Source organism: Mandrillus leucophaeus, unplaced genomic scaffold, assembly GCF_000951045.1.
Source record: "Mandrillus leucophaeus isolate KB7577 unplaced genomic scaffold, Mleu.le_1.0 Scaffold124, whole genome shotgun sequence".
NCBI classification, from domain to species: Eukaryota; Metazoa; Chordata; class Mammalia; order Primates; family Cercopithecidae; genus Mandrillus; species Mandrillus leucophaeus.
In genome coordinates, this window is record NW_012100765.1 from 410,862 (window position 1) to 421,051 (window position 10,190).

A 10,190-nucleotide genomic window follows, 5' to 3' on the forward strand; every position below is an offset into this window, starting at 1 on the left:
CAAGGGAAAAAAGGTGACCCCTTACATATTGATGATTTGACTCACATAATGGTCTTACCTTCTCGATCACAGCCTTGAAGTGTCAAGCACATCATTTCCATGTAGACAAGTGACATTTCCGTGCAGGAGAAGGCTAAGATAATCTTCCAGATGTAAACCAAGGACCTGCTGTCTGGGTCTTTGCATTTGTCAGTTGTGTATTTATGTGTGGGACACAGTAACTGTTGAAGCAAACCGAATTCAAGCAAACTAAAAAGCAAATCCTTGCATAGTACTTAAAGTCCAATGAGATAAAATGATGGATCAACAGGATTATTTTTGCTTAATGAAGCATTCTGGGTTTTGAGTCTCATTGGACTCAGTTTTTCAACAGGATGTTGTGCTCAAGGGCTGGAATTTGGAAATTCTACAACAGCTATATAATCAGTCAGCTCTGATTAATTTAATTGAAACAGGACTCTTGATGAAGCCCTGCTGTGCTTATAATTAAAAATTTAGAAACGGGTAGGGAGAGGGGTAAATGATGTGGGGGTTTCTTTTTCCTGTGAAATTAGCAGAGTGTATTAATTCAGAAGGTAGGCAGTTGCCTCTGATTGTATGCTTTAGTAATCTGAACCATCTGCCTCTATATACTAAGGAGTTCACCACTTTAATCCAGCTTACGGCCGACAAACCACTCTTCTCTATCAGTATGCCCTTGAATAGATGAGGCTGTGCAAAGTCCTTTGCTCTTAAATGTATTGCTGTCATTGAGAATATTTGGAGGTTTTCTCTTGGGTTTGTTTGGATTTTGTTTCTTCAGCTTTTGTCTAATTTTGGTTTTATTTTTCTGGAGCAGAGAAAATGGCTTTCCTTATGAAAAGTATGATAAGTAACCAGGTAAAGAATTTAGGATTTGGTGGTGGGTCTGAAGAAAATAAAGAAGAAGGAGGTGCATCTGATCCTGCAGCAGCTCAAGGGATGACTAGAGAGGAGTATGAGGAGTATCAAAAGCAAATGATTGAGGAGAAGTGAGTACATGCTACTTCATTTCCCTTAAAAAGCAAAGGAAATTCATTCTGGCCATACCTTCTGCAGTTCTCCAGTTTATTTCTCTTTGCTTTTTAAGATGCCTTTCCTTTTGCCGTTTACCTCTAAACCAAGGAAAGGTTGTTCTTCTAAAGTAAACAGTTCCCTAACATCAGCAGCTACTATGTTCTGTGTTCTATATTCTACATGTATGAATGGAAATGAACAATAATAAATTAATCTATATGTTGTTCTTAAAGCAGCTTAACACTTTCTGGTCTAGGCATGTTTTGACTGACCTCAATTTAATTATTTAGATGAAAAATGGTGGGTTTAACTAATAGTCTTTCTAAACTTCACCCTCCTAGCAAGTAGAAAGTCTTCAAATTGTAAGAATTCAGACCTTATACCTAGAAAAGGGCCTAAAAGAATATAGTGTAGCTTCCTTGATCTTGCATGTGAGAAAAAAAAAAAGCCCAGAAAGCATAACATGACAATTATGTCATAAGACTTGGCTTATCAAAGACTATGAATAGATTTGTGGACTGTTTAATATGGAAATTCTAAACATACAGAAAAGTAGAATAGTAGGATGAATACCCATATATACCTATGACATAAAATCAACAGCTTACAGTTTGCTATATTTGCTTACAGATTAAATAGATAGGTGGTAGATAATAGTTTTTAAAGTAAATTACAGATGCCATATACTTCACCCCTAAATACTTCAGCCACCTTCCTCCAAAAAATAAAGGCATTCTCTTGGCTATATAAAATATAACAAATATAAAATATAAGCAACATTTTAGTTGAGTATTATAGAATGTGAATATCACCAACAACTTTTCGCCACTTGAAGACTGATTCTGAAATAAATGTAATCTCTGTGTAATTTTTTAATGTTTAAGGTAGAATTAAAGTTCTTTTAATAATCAGTTAAGAAATGAAACATCAATCTATAGGTTAAATGTTTATCATATGTTTCAAAAGAAAAGTATTTCTTTTTTGCCACCTGGGCTCTTTTGCTAATGATCAATTACATAATAGTTGCCTAAGTCCTATCGCTAAGATGATTATAGGTGAAAAGGTTAATGACCTGGAGGAAACAAAGAAAGTACAAAGACTACATTTAGCGGAAACCTTGGCTATTGTATTCTTTTGAAAGAAATCATGGCTTATAAACTACCTAGAATACATTATGCTTGGTTCTACAGTAAATTAAAGTTGGTTTTTTAAAAAAATGTCAATGCAACTAGTAAAAATGATATTGGTGCTAAGACTTGGGCAAAAGAAGCAGCATTCCTTGAATATTGGCTGATTTTACCTATGGTATGCAAAACAACAAAAAGCTGTAAAAGCAAAATAAGTACTGTGTAATGGAGAATAGAAGACAAACATCAGCATCAAACATTCTCAGATCAAGAAGGCTAATGAAAACAACAATGTAGACTACAGTTGTAAGCATACAAAATATCATTTAATATGTTCAAGCAGCAGATCCGACTGCAGATAAGGCATCTATTTGATTAACTAATGTCCTAGTTTTCCTTAATTTTATATCTGGACAGATCAAAGCTCAAAATGGCCAAATCATACAGTCAATCAGTAGATTGAGTTGTCAGCTACTCAGCTTTTTGCGTACGTGTGTGTGAGAATATTATATATTTGTGTAGTCACTCAGTTTAAGAAATAGTGTCAGGACAATGGGGCATTCGGCTTCCCTATGATACAGAGGGATGACTTTCAGTCCATTGTTTGAATTTTCAAGAGTTTCTCCACCTAGAAAGCAATATGTAGTAGGCATTAAAAATAATTCATCACAAGATAAACACAGAGATAGCTACAAACAGTAGAGTATATATAATAATTAAAATGAATGTTAGCAAATAAAAGCCTCCTCCCTAAACCCATCCTCATCATTTTAGGAAGTGGGGAGATTGACTATATGAATTATAAATAAAAAACTATTTAGCAATGCACTCTAATAATGCACATTCATTTTTCTTTTCCTTCTGTGTTCAATGTGCGTGTGTGTGTGTGTGTGTGCACACCACTGTAACATTAGTACTGAAAGAGGTCTAAACATAAATAGACTATCTGGAAAGGAAATAAAACAATAGTCTGTTTATCCCTACATTTTCTCAATTATATTAATAAGTTTCTTTGCCTTACTTATGCTTCAGCAGTTTCTACAATACCATTTGTAACTTGACTCTGACGTTTGTTTTATTCAGTAATTGTTTGGACGTCTAGTATGAGCATAGCATCGTGAGGAATGTACCGAAATGGAACAGATGGGTTTTCTTCCACAGGAATTTACACTTTACGGGGAGACTAGCTAGCTGCATGTGACTATAAACGGAGCAACCAGTTTTTCTGTGTGATTTGTAGACTGGCTCTAGAGGACTGGCATCTAACTCTGTGTGGCATTAGTATCAACAAATGGATCAATGCGGTTTATAGTTATCTGATTTTCAACAAAGGCGCCAAAATAATCAGACCAGGAACGGAAAGTCTTTTCAACAAATGGTGCTAAACAACCGGAAAACATTGAACTTTGAACCCTACTTGACACTACACAAAAATTAATTTGTTATGTGTCATACACATAAACATAAAAGCCAAAATTATAAAGCTTTTCGGAAAAAAAAAGTAGGAGAATATCTTTGCAACTTGAAAGTGGATGAAGTTTTCTTTATCATGACCCAGATTGGCAATGACCTAATCAATGACCATAAAATTATTAAATGATAAATTCAACTCTAAGTTGAAAACTTTTATACGTTAAAAGATGCCATTAAGAAAATAAATGGGTAAGGCAGACTGAGAGGATATATTTGGAAAATATATCTGACAAAGGACTGGGATCTAGGAAATATGACGAACTCCTAAAACTCAATAATAAAAGCAAAAAAAAAAGGGAAAAGTTGGAACAAATACTTCAGAAAGATAGATATATGGCCAATTAGTACATGAAAATCTTACGTGAAAGTACATGAAAAGCTGCCTGATATCATTAGTTGTCTTGGAAATGGAAAAAATGTAAATCACAGTAAAGTAGCACTCCATAAATACCAGTATGACTAAAATCAAAAAGACAAAAAATATTAGATGTTGCCAAAATGTGAAACCACTAGAACTCTTGTTTCAATTGTTGAGACATAAACTAGTATGACCACTTTGGAGAAAGGTCTTGCTGTCTCTTATAAAACTAAATGTATCCCAGTAAGTCACCCTAGAACTCAGCAAATTCCATGCCTAGTTATTTACCTAGTAGAAATTAAAATAGATGTCCACAATAAAAGCTAGAACAACAATATTCAAATCAGCTTTACTCACTGTAGCCCCAAATGGGAAATGATTCCGGTGTTCATTAACAGAAAAATGACTAGACAAACGGTGATTGTATTTGTGCAAACAAGAGAATACTTACCACTCAGCAATAAAAAGGAACCAGCTACTAATACATAAAACAACAAAGTGAAATCTCAAAAGTATTTTACGCTGAGTGAAAGAGGCCTTACACAAACATGAACTGTATAGTTCCATTTTATGAAGTTCTAGAACAGGCAAAACCAATCTATGGTAGAAAAGGTGTGGTGGTTGCCTCTAGGGCTAGGGGGTAGGCCTTGATCAGGAATGGGGTTGGGAAAATTTTCCCAGGTGAGAGTAATGTTTTCTATCTTGAGAGGGTTTTGGGTTACACAGGTGTGTGCATTTTGGGGACTCTGAATGGTGTGCTTAAGAGGTTTGTGCATTGCATTGCATACAACTTTTGCTTCACAAGAAGAAAAGAGAAGCTATAAACAAACATTTCACGCTAGTTAATGACATGCATATTGAAGAGTTTGGGGGAAATGTTACTGATTTCTGCAACTTTGAAATGTATCAAAAAAGTAAAACGTGGATAAAGAGAGGAATAGATGTGATAAAAACGTACCGTGAGATGCAAATTTTAGAATCTATATGGATTTGATATTAAAATTCTTTCAACTTTTCTGTATGTTTGGAAGTTTTTACAGTAAAATGTGGGGAGAAAAGGTCTGCTGCTTGTCCACGCCACAGGTCGCTAATCTCCTGGACAGGTTACTTTATTCAGTGTCCCTCTCCAAAACTAGAAGGTTGAACTCGATGCTTTCTCATGCCCGCTCCAGACCTGACATTCTGGGGCTGGAAATGAGTTCAGAGAGCACCTGAGCCCAGGGCCTGTGATCAGTAGTTTAACCTGATCGTTTGCTGCAGCTCCTTCCTTAACACTTAGCTGTTTGCGTAATGGTGAAGATAATTTCCAAACTCAGAGTCAAGACATAGAAACCAGTTTTCACCTGAAAATAAAAACAGGGGATTTGTTTTAAGCAGATACTGCTTTCCTCAAAGATAGTTCACCAGATCCACGGGTAGAATTCCCGTTAGGCCTCACATGGGCCTAAACCAGGAAGCAGGAGGCTGTTGAGAGGCCACGAGCACTCTTTCCCCATCTCTTGCCATTGCTTCTATCTGGGCGTGACTGCTTTGTTCTTCCTCAGCAGCCAGACTACAAGGTTGGTGGAAAATGACAGCCAATGGCTACCAAGTTCATCTGTTATTTTGCCAGCCACGTTGCAAGTGTCTGTCATTCTTAGCACCAATCCTATATTTTCCAAGAAGAGATTTCATTTACTGAGCTTGGTCTAACCCCATATAGCCAGAGGGCAGGGCCGTGTATATAAATTCAGCTACCAATAAAGCACTTCTGTGGGCAGCAGGGAAGGGTGGTGGTGCTTGTGAGCTTGCAGACATCTCCAAAGGTGTCTGCTTTTGTCTGGATCATCATTAGCAGGAATGTCCATTTCAAACCAGCATAACCGTGAGTCCAATTAGATTATTCACACAGCAGGATCCCAGTCTGGCATTCTGGAAACACACCCTACCTGGTTTGGGGCTACCTCCTTCCAAACCAGGAAGAAAATGCCATGCCTAAATTGGGGTCTGGAGAGAGTAACAATGAAGGGAGACAGGTTTATATTATATCCCCCAACACCAATGGTCTTCAAAGAACTGCCTGGTTCTGGACACTGTGACCCTATTTCAGTTTGCGTAAGAATCGCTCGGGAAGCTTGCTAAAAATGTAGCTTCCCCTCCCCTGCACCCCGAGATTCTGATGCAGCAGGGCTAGGATCAGGCCCAGGAAGCTGCATTCGTCATAAGTGCACCAGGTGATTCTGAGGCTCATGGTCCTTGGCTGAACAGTCCATGGAAAACTCTACGTTGGGAATAATCACCCTGCCCCTCTCCTGGTTCACATCATAAAGAGATTCCTAGGACCAAATTGTCTTTGGGACTTAGGGGTATATACTGAAAGTTACGACAGTAGAGTGACAGACAGGCAGACGTTTGGGGACCTAGGAAAAAAATCCCATATTTCCCAAGTGTCTGCCTGCAGTGGCATCTCAGAAGGTGTAACCCAATATCTGGCTCCTCTGAGCACGGGCGGGAATGTCTTCAGCTCTCTGTATCCTTCTGATCCTTTATTCTTTAACTTTTAGGATGGAAAGAGATGCTGCATTTACACAGAAAAAGGCTGAGAGGGCATGCCTCAGAGTTCATCTCAGAGAAAAATACAGGCTCCCAAAGGTAAGACACCCTGAACACAGGAAACATCTAATCATTTCTTAATTACCAAAAAACGGGAAGTCATACTTGATTATCCACAAGGGATCATGCTGAATATATCCTAATTGTAACTGAGATGTTTGATATAGTGAAAAGGGAACTGAACGAGGAGTTCATAAAATCTTGATTCCATTTTTTAACCTAACTTCTATGAACTTCCACTGTTGCTAAAAAAAAAAATGGAGTTAATACCTATAAATGACATTTTAACATAAATTTATCTAAAGATTCTCGAACTTCTCTATGTAAATACACAATGGGGACAATAATCATAGCTGACATTGGTTGAGCTCTTTCTAGGTACCAGGCACTGTGCTTTGTGTGTATGAATTCATTTAGGTTCTGTTCATCTCTGCCTTACCATAGAGGAAACACAGGCATGAAGAAAGTAGGTACCCTCCTGCCATGGGCCAGACAGCCAGGAAAGGCAGAGCCCATGGTCCTGATTTCTATGATATTCCACCTCTATTTAAAATGAACCATCAATTGCTGGTTTGGGGAATAATGTAGTAGAGACAGTCATCACGCAGCACCATCTTATGCATCTCAGCACTGGCTGAGGATGACTGCTGTAGGCTGTGGCCGAGTGAGTCGTTGGTCTCCTGGTGGGAAGGGAATGCCTTGACATGTTGTAGAACATGTCTTAGATGTACTATTCCAGGGCTTGCATCCAGTAATGACAGAGGGCCTGTCACTTGCTACTCTGACTCATACCACCTGACTCCAGCTTTACTACCTGTCCACCTGACTAAACGACTCCACCTTCAACTTCTGGGTTGGTCATTCAACTTCATATTCCAAAGATGCACCATCCCTTAAAGAACATCTTCCATCTGGAGAAGCCAAAGGAAAAGATCCTCCAAAGGGCATGATCCCAAGTATGAGAGCCACCTCCAAATCCGGGTGGTTTAGAAAGTGCTGCTAAACCAACTCCTTCCATTGATCCCCAGCAGATCCCAAAAAAAAAACTGGTTTTTAGAAACTATAAGCATTAAACAAGGGAGAGTCCACTGTCTATTCAAGGTCACTGATGAAATCACCAAAGACTTAAACATGGTAGAGGTTGATCCCTAAGGTTCCCAAGGAACCCGGGTTCTGTTCTTAATTAGAGAAGGAAAACCCACACAAAATGTCAGCTCATTTCATCCACAACCAATGAACTTGTAAAAGAATGCTTTGCTTTTCCTATCCCACCCTCCATTCAGGTTTAATAACTTTTCCCCACTGTGCTTGCATTTTGGAAGAGTGAAGCACTTCTAAACACTGTCCTTTCCACTTTCATTGTCTGGTGAATTTCCTGAAACTCCCTGGATGTCACTGGCTCTCTTTAGCAATGTGGCCTCCCCCAGGCAGGAAACTTGACTCAGATTCATGCTGCTTCACTGAAGCTCTGGTCTCTGCTCTTGTGCCATCTGATTAAGGCACCATCAATCTTGTTGGGATGAAGCAGAAATTTCTCACACACACACACACACAAACACACACGATTGGCTGGGTGTGCATCGTCCAGAATGGTAGGACTTTTTAAAGATTTATTTTTGACAACTGTTATTCTTCTGTAGGGATCTAGGGAGAACTGGGGTTCAGTTGTGGCTCTGTAACACAGTATCACATGGTTTTAAAAAATATCCGAGTCTCTTAATTTACGCAGCAGGAATAGAAAAAAAAAATCTGAGCCTCAGTATCCTCATCTATAAAATGAGGGCTGAAGTACCTAACTTCATAGGATCTTTGTCTGAGATAATGTAATATAAAGAACCTAGTACAGCACCTGACAATAGAGCTCTTATTGTTGACATTATGATCTCTGGGCACAAAAGTCTTATTTCCTGATAATAACAACCAGGGGTCTTGAGGACTGCCAGTCCTTAGGTGTGTAATCAATGCAACAATGGAGGTTCCTGAGCCTCAAGGCCCCAAGCCTTTTATCTTTTTCTCCACTCATGGTGAATCAGCAGTCTTGCTGACTTCCAGATCCTCAGGAGTGATCACCCTTAGACTTAGCAGTAAGGTTTAAGTACTCTTCCGAGAAAAATAATTCTCAAATCTCTGTGCCAGGGTATCCTTTGAAACAAAAGCCTTTCCAACAGAAACTATGGAAAAAGGAAAAAATGATAGCCATGAAATGCACAAATCCAGGTCCTCCCCGGAGAATGATTGCGGCTATACCTGCATAGGCTACTGCTCCCTAAAGCCAGCTAGGGGGAGGGACTGACATGAAGGACGTTGATGAATAAACAGTAGAGCTTACCAGTGTCTTTCATGGCCTGGCTTACTGATGTTCATATCCCCTTTTCTATAGCTGTTTCAAATGCATAATGCATTTGAGATCCCACCTGATTTTCTCATAGACCATGAAAGAGACCATAAAGCTCATCTAATAATCTCATACCACTGCGTCATTTTATACCTGGGGAAACTGCAGCCCAGGGGGGTTAAGTAGCTTTGCAATAAGCCACATCTTCTGTGACAGACTCAGGATTGGAACTCAGGACCCACAACCATGAAAAAGAGCAGTTTGTTCACAAAAGGACTTTGACAGAGCTCCCTGTCTCAAGGCATTTGTTCTTTCTACTTCTTTTTTGTTTTTGTTTTTGTTTTTTTTTTGAGACGGAGTCTGTTGCCTGTTGCCCAGGCTGGAGTGCAGTGGCACAATCTCAGCTCACTGCAAGCTCTGCCTCCCAGGTTCACACCATTCCCCTGCCTCAGCCTCCTGAGTAGCTGGGACTACAGGCGCCCGCCACCATGCCCAGCTAATTTTTTGTATTTTTAGTAGAGATGGGGTTTCACTGTGTTAGCCAGATGGTCTCGATCTGCTGACCTTGTGATCCGCCTGCCTCAGCCTCTGAAAGTGCTGGGATTACAGGCGTGAGCTACCACGCCTGGCCTCTTTTTACTCTTAATATTTGAGCTGTTCCCCAAAATTTTAGGGCAGTTTTGAATTCCATGTGGCTTAAAAAAAATGGGAGTATATTCTTTCTCCTGTGTTGTCTAACAGTTTGACCCTAGATCTGCAAGCAGCTGTCTAAATTCCAAATACAATCCAAACAAACAGATGAGGATTTCACTTGAAAACATTGTACACACCATCATTCACTGCAGTTTACGTCCAGGCGGGGACCCCCTTCTCCAAGGGCATTTTTTGTTTGTTTAAGTTCTAGGGTACATGTGCACAACGTGCAGGTCTATTACATATGTATACATGTGCCATGTTGGTGTGCTGCACCCATTAACTCGTCATTTACATTAGGTATAGCTCCTAATGCTATCCCTCCCCCACTCCCCCACCCCACGACAGGCCCCAGTGTGTGGTGTTCCCCACGCTGTGCCCAAGTGTTCTCATTGTTCAATTCCCACCTATGCATGAGAACATGCGGTGTTTGGTTTTCTGTCCATGCGCTAGTTTGCTCAGAATGATGGTTTCCAGCTTCATCCATGTCCCTACAAAGGACATGAACTCATCCTTTTTTATGGCTGCATAGTATTCCATGGTGTATGTGTGCCATATTTTCTTAATCCAGTCTATT

General features: G+C 39.6%; 1 protein-coding gene across 1 annotated transcript in view; it reads left to right on the top strand.

Moving 5' to 3' along the window:
• Positions 1-656: 656 nt before the first annotated feature.
• CPLX4 (complexin 4) overlaps positions 657-10,190 on the top strand; it is a 24,565-nt gene continuing 15,031 nt past the window's right edge. Inside the window, exons 1-2 of the mRNA XM_011971690.1 lie at positions 657-1,010; positions 6,537-6,624. Of these exons, the coding sequence (XP_011827080.1) occupies positions 844-1,010; positions 6,537-6,624 (255 nt within the window). The 5' untranslated portion in view covers positions 657-843. The remainder of the gene's footprint in view (positions 1,011-6,536; positions 6,625-10,190) is intronic.